General features: G+C 52.5%; 1 protein-coding gene across 2 annotated transcripts in view; it reads left to right on the top strand.

Annotated features, from left to right (window-relative positions):
* Window positions 1–14,103, top strand: part of Hs1bp3 (HCLS1 binding protein 3) — a 73,138-nt gene that overhangs the window by 45,383 nt on the left and 13,652 nt on the right. For both annotated transcript variants that reach the window (XM_052745953.1, XM_052745954.1), the window contains 2 exons: window positions 2,740–2,947; window positions 5,620–5,842. In XM_052745953.1, the coding sequence (XP_052601913.1) occupies window positions 2,740–2,947; window positions 5,620–5,842 (431 nt within the window). The remainder of the gene's footprint in view (window positions 1–2,739; window positions 2,948–5,619; window positions 5,843–14,103) is intronic.

The raw sequence follows: 14,103 nt of genomic DNA, 5'->3' as shown, positions 1-14,103 counted from the left end.
GGTGTGTACAAAAAGCGTGGGCATGCGCGTCCATGCTGGTGCTTTGCAGACCTTGAAGTAAGGACCTAAGAGGGCAAAGGAAAACTCATTTGCTCCCCCACACCATGGTACCCAGGACGGTGGCCCAGAGTTCTGCTCTCAGGTCTGAAATCCTCCTGGAATTATATGAGTTAGCTAAAAGAATGAGTAAGGATTTTGTGTCTGCTCCTTAAAAGGATATATACCTTTTTTTTTTTTTGGCTTTTTTTTTTTTTTTTTGGCTTTTTTTGAGACAGGGTTTCTTTGTTTTGGTGCCTGTCCTGGATCTCGCTCAGTAGACCAGGCTGGCCTCGAACTCACAATCCGCCTGGCTCTGCCTCCTGAGTGCTGGGATTAAAGGCGTACCCCACCGCCGCCCGGCTTAAGGATATATACTTTTTAATAAAAGCAAGCATTTAGTTGTTAGCCATGAGGTAATGCTAGCCCCCAGGGAAGAACACATATTTATCTAAGGTCTGGCAGCCACCCTGCAAATACTTATTGCATGGGCATGGACACATACCAGAGGACCGTGAGGTAGCATTACTGTGGGCCCAGGGCTTTGCAGTGCCTGCCACACAGAGGTCCCGGATGTTTTTATGTTCACACTTCAGCTCCCTGTTGTGCTTATCATGTTTTCTGGCAGCTGCTTGATGCTTTCAAATGAATGAAAGCCCTAGCTGGTGCTGAAGCCTCCCCGACTTAGAGCTCACATTGCCTGATTTGTAGGTCTGTAGCCTGAACCTGCGTGGTGCAGTTTAGGCCAGCAGGGGGAGCTCACTCCTCGCTGTGGCCTGGCTGTAGCTTCCAGAGCCTCAGAACAACTCGGGGATTCAGGTGGGAACCTGAGTAACTGGTGCGCTGCGGATCCTTTTTACTCTTTCCTTGAGAGTTCTTCCCAGGAAAGTTCCAGAGCCAGGCTGGAACTATGGGTGGCAGCTTCCTGTCCCAGGGGACTGCTAAAGCGCCACATCTCACCCCTACCCTCACTGCACCTCCTGGTGTCTAGGACCTTAAAACTGGGTGGTATGCTGGTTAACGAGCTGTGAATCACACTGTTGGGCAACCGCCAGGCCTTCCAAAGTCCCAGTGGTGGGGACACCTACAATCCAGTCACACACCAGCATACATACTTAAGACAGTGCAGCCAGGCCGGGGGGTGCAGGTCATTCATGTCTTCATCCACATATTTATGGTGAGACGGGCCTAGTGTAGTGGTATTTGCTCTGCCCACGGCCTTGGACTATATGGCCCGAAGGAGGCGGTGCTTCTTGCCGTATGTGACCTCTTAAAAGGAAAGGGAGAGGGGTCATGAGGTCCCTTCTACCTGCTTCCTACTTCCTGGCATGATTGGACAGCTGGGTGGATTGGCTCCCCGTCAGAACAGAGGATGACTTCGGCTGTTTACTCGGTTCTGTATTCATGAGTGATTTCCTCAATTTATATCGTAATAAATCCCTATTACCTATTAGATAGACTCATGTGAATTTATATCTTAATAAATCCCTATTACCCATTAAATAGGCTCACGTGGTTGATCTTAACAAATGGTGCCCAACATGGGTCACGAACCCACGACCCTGAGATTAAGAGTCTCATGCTCTACTGATGGAGCTATCCGGATGCTCCGAGGGGAGAAATGGCTCAGTGGTTAAGAGCACTGACTGATTGATATTCCAGAGGAACTGCGTTCAGTTCTGAGAATCACGCAAGGATAAAATTTGAAAAAAAAAAAAAAAAAGGAAACACATGACCCCTCTCTCCTCTCCTTTTAAGAGGTCACATACAACAAGAAAGAAGTGCCGAATCCATTAGGCCCTATAGCTCAAGGTCATGGGCAGAGCAAGTACCACTTCAGCCTAGCCTCCAGGGAAGCCTCAGTGAGTCCAGAACTGAGGAAACCCAGGGTGTTGGTGAAGGCTGTAGCATAAGGCAGGTGACTTTTGTCTGAGCTCATATGCACTGTACAGGTCCCAGCAATGGCACCAAACCCACAGGGCTGTGGCTGCTCACTGCACGAGGCCCAGAACCAGCTGGGGAATTCTTTGTCCACAAATGCATAGCCAGAGTACCGTATATGAAAGAGTGATCACTGAGCTGGGGAGGGGGTGGTTCAGAACTGGGAGGTGGCCATGATCAGTCGAGGCAGCTAGCCTGTGATCAGCAGTAAGCCAAGTGCTACCTTTGGAGACTCCAGGAAGACCTGAGACCACTTGGTGGCAGCAGCCGGAGCTGTGGCCTGCTCCACCCAGACTCCCATGCATCAGTGAATCCTGCTGGACAGTACTCGGTCGGCTCTGCCGCATGTCAGGACAGGCCCCGTCAGAAGGCCAGTTCAAGTCAGAGAATGAGCAAGATGTCTGCACTGTGAAAAGGTGACTCACAATGCTGTCACAAGATGGCCCGTCACCTGCCAGGTGCCGAACTTGCTCTGCTAGGGTTTAGAAAGCCCGGAATAGGTGGAGACCAGGGTCATTTACAGGCCCTGTAGGTCCCTGTTAAAGGCCTTTACATAAACCTGCAGTGGTACCTGAGGTCTCTTCATTATCGCATCCTTCCTTTGGGACTTTGAGAGTTCTCTGGGGACCAGAAATTGAGGCTGGAGGAATGCAGAGGGGCAGCGGGCAGGCCTGCTCCAGGCACGTATCTGGTCGGTCAGGGTGAGGAAGTTTCTTTCCCTTGGCTCTTCTCTCAGGCAACCCCACACTCCTCTCATTCCAGGTCTCCAAAAAATACAGCGAGATCGAGGAGTTTTACCAGAAACTGAGCAGTCGTTACCCAGCAGCCAGCTTGCCCCCGCTGCCTAGGAAGGTCCTGTTTGTTGGGGAGTCTGACATTCGGGAAAGGAGAGCCATGTTTGATGAAATTCTGCGCTGTATCTCCAAGGATGCCCAGTTGGCGGGAAGCCCAGAGCTGCTAGAATTCTTAGGTACCCGAGGCTTTGTCCCACGTCCCTGAGGGCTCTGCAGCCCAAAGCCCTCTCACCACTGTGACTCACTGGGGAGTCCCCTTGCCACCCTCCATGGCCCACAACCCTTAGCAAAGCTGTTGAGGTACTTGGGCCTCACCGACCTCCAGATGCCAGCGGGTATTCACAGAGTGACCTCACCATGGCCTTCCTCGCCATCCTCATTATATCGCTCCCTTCACTTACACACTTGTGTATACACCTGTCTCTCCGCGTCCTTCCAACCAGACCTGGCAGCCTGCGACATCCAGAGAACACTGGGTTCCACTCCCAGCCTGCTGTCTGGGTCCTTTGTGGGTATCACACTCAGCCCATGCCCCACATGGAGAGTACCGGTGTGATCTGGCAGTCCTGTAGCCAACTCTGAGGACCTCAGACTCTTTTTATAGCATCAGGGAGTCTCTTCCCCCACCCCCATCAGTATTTTCTATGAGAGAAGTAATTTACTGATGGAGATTGTGGGGGTGTATGAACCAACATGCATAAAATGCTTTAAACAGAGCCTGTTTGTCCAGAGGGTGGTAATTAAAAGGCCACCGCCTCCAGTACTCCTGTCTACTTAAACTCCCCTGGGCAAGCATCTGCCCTTCATGCCCTGGATGATGGGGCCAGGCCACATCTGTGGATGCTGCCCCTCTCTCTTCCTCTCTCTCTCTCTCTCTCTCTCTCTCTCTCTCTCTCTCTCTCTCTCTCTCCCTCTCTCCCTCTCTCCCCCCCCCTCCACCTTCCTTTTCCCATCAATCATTTAACTTTGCTCTTTTCTGATCCTGTGAGTCTCCAGTTCTACATCTACAAGACAGGGCATAATTCCCATAAACCACATGTGAAGGCTGGAGAGTGCTTTTTAAGATTTTGACGACTGAGTGATGCTTGCTTGCTTGCTTGTTTGTTTATTTGAGACAGAGCTTCTCTATGTAGTCCTGGGTGGTATTCATTCATTCAAGACAGTTTCTCTATGTAGCCCTGGCTGCCTTGAAACTCACTTTATAGACCAGGCTGGCCTCAAACTCACAGAGATCCACCTGCCTCTGCCTCCCGAGTGCTGGGATCAAAGGTGTGTGCCACCATACCTGGCTGAGTGATTTTTGTTTTTGTTTTTGTTTTTCGAGACAGGATTTCTCTGTGTAGCTTTGCGCCTTTCCTGGAACTCACTCTGTAGCCAAGGCTGGCCTCGAACTCACAGAGATCCACCTGGCTCTGCCTCCCGAGTGCTGGGATTAGAGCTGTGCGCCACCAGCGCCTGATGTGATTTTTTTTTTAAGTGACTGTTTCAAAGGGTAACTACCCAGTCACTGCTTGCCTAGAGATGAACAAACAGTCCAAACCTACGCTTCTCAAACTGTCTGTGGGGGAGGACTAGCTATTTATTCCAAGCCTCTCGCTGGGAGACAGATACGCTCACAGATACTGTGTGCTCAGATGATGCAGTGATGCCAACAAGCCTCTGTGCCCATTTTGGGGGGCCTTGCTTCCCCTTTCTCATCACAAACACCTACCTCTGGTGCTTTGAGAAGAGCGGATGTAAGCCCGGTGGTCCTGGGGTGGTCACCGTTTGCTCTGGAATCTCCTATGTGCTCACTGTGCTCATTCAGGTGGAAAGCGGATAGTGCAGGCGCCTGCCGTTGGCTGCCTGAGGTTAGGTCAGCAGAGTCCCTGGCGGGGACTTACTACTGCAAACCATTGAGAGAGAGAGAGAGAGAGAGAGAGAGAGAGAGAGAGAGAGAGAGAGAGAGAGAGAGAGTCCTGCTCAAGCCTCCTGTACACTGGCTGGCGTGCTTCACCACGGGGTTACTGGGCACTGGCTTGGCTGTTTCTGTGGTAGAGTTAACTCTGGGTTTGTGGCATGCGGGCCTCTGGCATGACGCAGCTGTTGCTCTCTTGAATTCTTAGCAACTGTGATCACTTACCGGTATGGGAAGCATACAAGATTGGGTCCATTAACCTTTCCTTGTGGATGTTGGGGAGACTCACACGGCCCCACCTCTCCCCAGGGGACAGTTAGGGCAGATCGAGGGACAGACAGATAGACGGACAGATGGACAGATGGATAGACAGATGATGGGTAGATAGATGGACAGACGGATGGATGGATGGATGGAGGGACATATGGATGAATGGATGGATAGATGGACAGACAGATGGATGGACAGATAGACAAGGAATTAGCAGCTGTTAGGAGGGAGGCTTTTTTTTACATGGTATAACTGCTTATAAGTCAGCCGCCCATGCTCCTATAAGTAACCCCAGCTACACTCAGCACATCAAGCTAGGCATGGGTGGAGTGTTCCCTTTGTCCTGCAGGTGGTCCTCTATCTGGGACAAATAGAGAATTGTCCATGTCTCCCTGGACACAAGAAAAAGTTCACACAAGACTGGGCCACAGAAATTCTGAAACGCCTTCCTTCAACTTGTTCTGACATTCACCACGAGTAGGCCACACCAAGTTCCTGGGGTGCCAGCATCACTGAGGGCGGGGGGCGTACTACGGGACCTGGCCCTCTCCCAGACTCTCCATTCAGGATGAAGCAGAATTGAGGTCCCGGGAAGTTACAGGAAGCCCTCAGAACCTGGCTTGGGAGGGTGGGTGTCCTTGAGAGTGGACATCAAGCTCTTATTTTCTGCTTCCTCCGTAGGCACCAGATCTGGAGGGGCTGCAGGCCTTGCCCCTAGAGATCCCTCTGTCCTGGATGACACAGCCAGCCAGCCAGGGGACAGCGATGAGGCTTTTGACTTCTTTGAGCAGCAGGACGAAGTGCAGCCGCCCACGCTGGGCCTAAGCAACAAGGTTGTGGAGAAGTTCTTGGAGGAAGAAGAGGAAGAGGAGGAAGAGGCGCTGGATCCCCTGGGCATCATGCGGTAGGTCTCCACTGCTTCCCGGGTCATTTGCTCAAATGGCCGTGGGGCTTTGACCCGGTGTGCCCAAGAGAGTTCACTCCGCTCCACCTCAGTGTCAGCTCCCTTTGTGGCTGGGCTCAGAATCACCTGCCCATCCCTCGTCTATCCCCCATCTGTGGCTAGCGCTACAGAGTTAGCCCATGATAGCCCAGTAAGTAGTACAGCCTGCTGGACCCTGTCTGCTGGCACTGGGACCTGAGTTCTCCTTCTTGCTGAGTGAGTGGCAGTGTGACTCACCATCTGTAAGGCAGGATTTCCTTCAGCTCCTCCAGGACCGTTGGAAGCCTCCACGAATAGGCGGGTGTTAGTCACCTGGGACCAGCAGGTGATGTCCGCTGCAGTGACGGGACAGTATCCCCTTCTCATGCTCACACACGCTCCAAAAGGAGACAGAGAAGCCAACCCAATAGGGACCTCTTTGCTTCACTCCTCTCTGATGCATTCAGCCAATCAGTGAGCTGCACCGGAGCTCTGGCTACGTGGAGTGGACCGCTCCGTGTTGGGGGTGGGGACGGGGCACAGGCTGGAGGAAGAGACGTACAGTCAGACATCTCCAGCCACAGCCCCTCCAGTGGACATGGGCTGAGAACGCAGTGGCTTCCCTAATGGAAACCGGCTACTCAGCCATCCCAGAATGCTTTTTCTCCTTCTTGGCTCAAGCAAAGAGCAACTAATATACTAATAATTTTCCATGCTGGGCATAATATTCCATTCTTCATGTACTGTGTCCCATCTGTTCCTTGCTTTGCAAGCAACCTTGGAAGGTGAAGAGTGGTGCCAATTGGCACTGAGTGTGAGGGCTTACCTGAATTCCAGCTCCATCCTTCAGGAGCCAAGACTCCCTGGCTATCTGCCTCTTCCTTTGGTTTTCCTCAGTAAAAAATGGGCTCTTGACAGTCCCTACCACCTGGAGCTCGGGGGAAGATTATCTAGGATGCATAGATGTTCACAGTAGCTATCGTCGTAGATTTCACTTTCAACAGAACCAGACCACGGGCCAGGGCCCCCTTCTCCACACTGTGACAAATGGGTCTTGGGAATTTACCGCCGTCCTCAGTATACAGACAGGGGAGGCCTGCCTGAAGCAAAAGCCACCAAAGAACTGGACCGAGGCATGTCCAGTGTGATGTCATACAAAATGAGGTCCTCCAAATGCTGCCCACTCTGCACAGGCTTTCCTTCCCCAGTGTGGTATGTGAGCCCCACCACAGAGGAGATGAGGCCTCACATTGGGCAAAGGTACCCAGGCCAGGGGAATCAGTCTCCTCCCAGTAGCCTCCAGCCAGGGTGTATGTTGGGGCGGGGGTGGGGGGTGGGTGGGAGGGGGAGTCTGGTCCACAAGGGACAGGCAGTAAGGAAACCAGGGGCATATGGGGAGAAGCCTGTAACATCCATTCCTTATGGGCCTCGCCCAGCCCTAGGGCCCTGCCTGGGCTTTATTTTGTTAAGGATAAGGCATTGTTTGAACTCACGCCATATGCCCGTTCTAAATAACCACGAGCAGTGCCAACCGAAATGGACTTCTGAGGCTACACCAGCCTTTGGCTGAACAACAGAGTTAGCAGAGTGGCTCCTTTTTTGGGTAGGAAAATGCTCTCGGGGCTGGCAACTGCTGCCTTGAATTTCTTAGTCTGGTAGCGGAGTTGGGGGGGGGGGGGCGGGTGTTAGGCAGCATGGCAGCCAGCCTGAGACCACCTGCGGGGAGCTCTGGGCCCTTGGGGGGGTGGCTGGCTTCTGGATTCTGGGAAAACAGCACCAAGAGGACTCCCCTTCCTGCCAGATTTTTTTTTTTTAAGGACCCATGTGACACCAGTTGGTATTATCGGCTCTGTCAGGAATAATAAGTGATGTTTTGTTTTTTTTTTCTCCCGAGAGCTTTTTCCCAGTGCCAGCAACTGAGCTAATTGGCATTTGCTTGAGGGAGCTCATGTTAACTCTGAGACAGCGCTTCTGAAACTGGCCATGACCCGCAGTGAATGTGTGTATGTATGTGTGTGTGTGTGTGCGCGCGCGCGCGCGTGTGCGTGCACGCACGCAGGTACGCGCTTCAGAGGCTCCAGAACATAGGAAACCTGGCTAAGTGCACTCTATGCCGATGGCTCCTATCCTGCTTCGTTTGTGAAAAGATCCGTAACATGCCAAACTGCTTTCTTCTGGGGCCGTTACCGGCGCCACATGGGAAGCAGAGCCCTGGGAGGCTGATTCTGTTTTCTGTGGTAGGGCACTGGAGTCTAGAGTCAGGTGGCTTGGAGCTTATTCATACAGCCCCAAACAGCAGAACCAGGGCTGGAGGCCACCTGCAGGCGTCTTTTGCCAGTGTGGCAAGAGCTAGGGAGGGCTTTTACACACGGGAGAAGTCGAAAGGCTCATCTGAACAGGGGCCAAAGCCTGGTGTTCTAGTTCGATTTCTACTGCTGTGATATAGACCATGGCCAAAAGCAACTCGGGGAGACGGGGGGGGGGGGGGGACAGGGGTACAGGATTTACTTGACTTAAACTCCGAGGTCACCGAGGGAAGTGAGGCAGGAGCTGAAGCAGGGACCATGGAGGAAGGATGCTCTCTGGGCTGCATCTCCTGGGCTTGCTCAATTTGCTGTCCAACCCAGACCAAACGGTGAGCTGGGCTCTCCCCCATCAGTCACTATTCAAGAAAATGCCCGACATATGTCCCTGAAGGCAATCTGGTGGAGGCATTGTCTCAGCTGAGGTTCCTCTTTTTAGGTAACACTGGTTTGTGTCAGGTACACACACACACACACACACACACACACACACACACACACACACACACAGAGGTTTCTCTCCTCTCTCATGGACACGATGGCTGTCCACTTCACCCCTTGGTGGAGTAGTCTTGTTATCCACTAGAAGTTTATAGTCCGAGTTCCTTTGCGCCTCTGCGAACACAGCACCCCTGGCTCCCAAGCTCAGATCCCCCCAGCCTGACTCTGGATTATTTCTGGAGCAGCCTTCCTTGTGCTCAGCCTTAGACAATCCCTGCTATGACCACAGGGAGGCGCTCAGGCTCCATTTCAGGACGGTCTGCGAGGGTGGGCGCGATGGGCACAAAGCTGGAGCCTGACTGGCCCGGCTTTTCTTTGTCTCTTCAACCTGCCTCTGACTAGGGAAAAGTCAGCCTCGGTGCCCTGTTGGGGAGCAGAGAAAAGCCCACACCCTAGCTCGTTCAAACAGCATCGCTTCTTGTCTTTTCTGGGTTTTTCTCTGAGCCTGGCCCGTGCCATCTGGACTCTAGACATAGTGTACATACCGTTTCACACTCTGCTGTTCCAATCAATGTTCTGTCCCAGGCGCCTTTCTCTGTCATACATACCTTCCGTATTTAACTCTATTTTAGCATCTTTGTGGCTCTGAGAAAACTGTGCCTTGTGCTAGAGACTTTTTCATCCTGACTTTAAAAAAAAAAAAAAAAAAAAAATACCCCGGTCGTTGGGAACAGTTGGAAACACACAGGCCAAAGTCTTTTCCCCAGGAACACAGTTTCTAACCGTCACATCTCCTTAACAATGGGATTATTTCATATCTGCGGTTCCACAGTTTGGTGTTTTCCACGTCTTTGCTAGGTGTCTCTCCCGATCAATGCTACAGATATCTCCCCCAGACTCTGAGCCGGTCCCTCGGCCCAGGCGCTGGAGTGGCACTGTCAGGCCCCAGCCTTTGGTGCCTTTCACAGGCCTTTGCTATCGCAAAACAGTAACTCAGGGGACTCGTGGGTACAGAGTTTTCATTCCGTGGGACTTTCCATCTAAGTCATGGCCGCAGGGCAAGGTCCCTGAAGGTCCTGCAGGGGGCTCTGGCTGATAAAGACTCCTTGGGGTCTCCACGTGTGCCCTGTTGGAGGCCCCTCTTCTCTCTTACCCCGACCATCCAAACACCACTGCCTGCCACTTCTTCCCCAGCCTGCTTCCTAGTGACAGAGGACAGAGCTGGCCCCTGCCCCTGCCTGTCTGTGCGGCTGGCCTCGCAGACTCTCAAAGGGGAGGACCCAGGACTCAAGCGAAGACCTTTTTCCTTGGAGACTGTTTTATCATTATTTTTATAGCGATTTTGCTTCTTTTTCCGTGAAATAACTGCTTACGTCGAGGATAAAAATAATACTTGACTTTTTGTATTTGGATGAAATTTCTGCTCTGGGATGATTCTTCCATGTTTGAATGTCCATAGGACCTCTGGTTAGTGCTTCTAGGTTTGCTCACCCAGCATCTAGAATCCATGGCAGGAGCTCGGGGGATGGGGTGGTTTCAGCCTTACTGCCGCTGCGGCCCCCCACCCACCCACCCACAAGTAACCCTGGAATTAATAACCTTCCTTGGGTGCCTCTCACTAAATAAATAGCACCAGTGTTACTCCTGTCTTGGGGACTCTGAGCCAGGAGACCCAGGCCTTCGTTGGATACTCCCTTAAAGCAGAGCACAGTTAGGGGCCGTGTTTCTGCCTGGAACCAGGTGGGGATACCGATTCCCAGGCCCCTTCACACAGACTCTTGTCAAGGAGCCCTTGTGTGTGAGTCATGTTCACACTCACCCCACAGCAGCCCAGGCACCAGCATATGCAGAAGTCTGAGTGATGCCCCTACATAGTGCAGAGGGGAGGGGTGAAAAGGGTACCCCCTTCTCCTAATCCTCCGGCTCCTCTTGACTCTAACCTGTCTACCCCCCACTTAACAGGTTCTCTGAGAGCCGTGGAGACCCCCAGTAGGACCCCCATGGTTCTAAGCCCTAGCTGGCCCCAAAGTAGGGGGACAGAATGAAAACATTCAGCCACCCTGACCTAGGGACACAGCTGTCCCCTGGTACTGTGTTTCCTGTGCTGGTACTTACTGCTCCTGACCCAGCCTCAGTGAAGGGGCTCCGGGAACTATGGCTGGCTAGCACAGTGGTTTGTGCACGTTTTACTCAGTGAAGGGACTCCAGGAACTATGGTTAGCACAGTGGTTTGTGCACTTTTTATTAAGTGAAGGGACTCCAGGAACTATGGCTAGCATAGTGGTTTGTAGACTTTTTTTTTTTATTTCAGTAGCAAAGGCTGCTGTTCAAGAGCAAAGCCTCACACAGACTCTTCATGGAAACAAGCATGGGAACTAGATCTTTGCCCTCTGACGTGGCCCTAGATAGCTTTGGAAAAGACTGGGGCCTCTTACAGCACAATTTGAAAGCCAGCAGGAAAGCTGGAACTCCAAGGTGTATGGTCACCCCCAAAGTAAGGTTCAGCGTTCAAATCCTACCTTTGAAGCAGGCCACAGGCAGTTTGCTGGACTCCAAGCTGTGGCGTCTTCAGTTGTGAAACAATCAGCAAAGGGCCTCCAATGGGGTGGAGAGAGGACTGTCTACCTTCAAGAAACATTTACCATTCCCACCAGAGCCCCTAAGGGTCTAGGCCCAAGAGTCAAAAAGGAAGAAAGGAAAGGTCTTTGTGATATGTGACTGGTTTGTGCCCTGAGGCCTTCTTCCTGTGTCTTCCACATCAGCTGAGCTCTAGAAGACAGCTTGCCTGCTTCCTTTTGTTATGCAGATCCCAGCACCAGGTAATAGTTTATGGATATCCGGGACTTATATCTCCTGCCAGATGCACCTGAACACCTGGAGGTGGCAGGCTTGCCTCCCACATCTCTGTCCCCGAGAAGCAAGAGCCTGCTGGGCTGAGCTCTTGCTGGAACTAATGCTTACCCCATTCCTTAGAGATAGAGTCCTGAGGGGGGCTTGTCTACCATCCTCCTGTCTAAGGCTGCCCCCAACGTCAGACTTTCATAGTGTGACAGTCTGTGTTCAGTGGGAGGTTGGACTCCATGTTCTGGGTAATCGAGTTGAGGAGCATTTGTCAGAAACCAGGAGCATCCAGAGAGTAGGTGCTTCGGTGACCTGATGAGTGGTTCAGAAGTCTTCTCTTCATGCCCAGCTGAGACCACTACCTATGCTAGGCCTGGACTTCTCCGGGTTTTTGCTTGCTTGCTTGTTTTTCAAGACAGGGTTTCTCTGTGTAGCCCTGACTGTCCTAGAACTTGCTCTGTAGGCGAGGCTGGCCTCGAACTCAGAGATCTTCCTGCCTCTGCCTCCTAAGTGCTGGGACTAACGTCCTGTGCCACCACTGCCTGGCTGACTTCTTCTTTTTATGTGCTTGGATGACGTGGGTGATGGACAGTCTTCAGGAGCGGCAGTCACCTTCCTCTATCATGCCAGAGGCTAGACTACTGTGGGATGCCATTGGGACAAAAGCAAAGACTACTCAAATAAGAACAAACAGGCTGCTTGCTCATTCTGCAGTAGCCAGGGTGGAAGTGACCACCAGCATCTGCGTTTGTCAGAGACTCACAGGCAGGCAGGCAGGGGGCGAGAAGCCGCACAGTACCCAAAAGCGATGGCAGAGTTGGACTGTCACTGGGGTCTGTCAGCATGGGCATGTACGAGGAGAACATCTTGGGTCTTGGGGAATCCATTAAGGGTGTGTGTTCGTTCGGCTTGCTTTCTCTGACTGGTCCCACTAAATTGGAAGTGAAGGTGACAGATAGCCTGGCAGGTATTGATCCTGCGTGGCCATTGGGGACTAACTGTCACAGAGAGGCTGAGGTTTGGTTACCTGGGCTGTTTGCTGCAGGCTCTGGTCAGAGTGTCCGTGGAAGGTGGCCCTTGTCCCCTTGTGCACATTCTATCTCTTGAAATAACTGCAGCATGAGCAGGGTTGGATAGTCACCTTAGGGCAAAGAATTGCCCCCCTGCAGGTGACACTACTTGGTGTCCTCGTGGTACATGGTGGGTACAAGGCAGCGACAATGGAATGATGTCACCCAGAATCTAAGAAGAGGGAATCACTGCTGAGGTACTGGTCCCTGGGGTAGGGGTTGGCTCTGGGAAGCCTGGAGAGTTAGGCCATTGCTTTTGTGAGGATGACATCCCAATAAGGGCCATCCAGGCTGATCTCTCACGCTGGGCCTGTCTCCTTGTTAAGTTCATAATCATAAGATGGACATCATGAAACCTCATCAAGCCCCTGGCCTCCCCCAGTGCTGCCTGCACACGGGCTACAGAGCATTTTCATAGCTCTTCCTCCTAATTCCCATTTGCCAGACTAGGAAAATTGGCTCAGAGACGGTGCTGCTGACCCAGGTGGACCAAGTTGTCTCCCCCCTGCACTTCCTGAGTCCTCTGCCTGAGCACAGCTGCTGACCTCTGTTCATCTTCTACCCAGCCTCTCCCTGAAATTCCCAACTATTCCATGAGGCTACCTGACTACCTCAGGGTAGATACCTCTCCTGGCATTCGCTGCCCTGTGGAAGCCCCGTGGGGAGCTGCTGCAGGTAAAGCTGTCCAGGGATGGAGTTCAGAAATATTGGACTGGCGAAATTGCTCATAGAAACCCAGAACCCACATAAAGAAGCCCGAGGTGCAGGCACATGCTTATAATCCTGGGAGTGGGGTGGTAGAGACAGGTGGATCCCTGGAGTTCACCAGCGAATTATCCAATCCTATTTGCTACACTCCAGGCCAGCTAGAGATCCTGATTTAAAAAAAAACCAAGGTGGACAGTGCCAGGGTATTGACAGCTGAAGTTCTCTTTTGGCCTCCACACACATGCACAGGTATGCACACACGTGCACCTGCACACGCAGAAAAAGACCATGTCGTGGCACCCTACGGACTTTCTACAATCGGAATAAACAGCCACGTTGTAGGTGAAGATAGGAGAAATGCTTTATTTGAAGCAGAAAAGTCGCCTCGTTGGCAAAGAGGTTTGTGGCCATATTTGGTGAAGCATCACCGCCCTGGCTTTGAAGGTGGTCTGTGTCTTGGCTGTGGTCCCCCCAGCCTTCTGTCCAGACCCGGGCGGGCTGACTGTGTCTGGAGACCCTCTCTGGAACTCCCTTGCTCTCCAATCCAGGGCAGCTGGTGCCCATCGCTGGTTGCCGTGGGAGGTGGATGAATCTGGAGTGGATCCACAAGGCCCCTGGGTGGCCAGAGGGGAGGCTGCTCTCGTGTGTCAATCACTGTCACCAGAAGTGCCTGAGCCACAGGGAGAGAGAGACGCTTCTTGGCCAGGCAGAGCTTTGGAGCTGGCAGCAGCAGCAGCAGCTGCCTCCGCATCTCCTCCCTGCGTGGACTGCATGCCTGCCTCAGATGCCGTGGCCCGGCTGTGCATCTGTCTTCTGTCAGGCTCGCAGCAGAACTGGAGTCCGTACAGCAGCATGCACATGCTTACACATGCCTGCAGCC

This window comes from Peromyscus californicus, unplaced genomic scaffold (genome assembly GCF_007827085.1).
Source record: "Peromyscus californicus insignis strain IS unplaced genomic scaffold, ASM782708v3 Scaffold_1__1_contigs__length_55948999, whole genome shotgun sequence".
NCBI classification, from domain to species: Eukaryota; Metazoa; Chordata; class Mammalia; order Rodentia; family Cricetidae; genus Peromyscus; species Peromyscus californicus.
The sequence above is the reverse complement of the archived record's forward strand: the minus strand, read 5'-3'. Positions and strand labels throughout refer to the sequence as shown.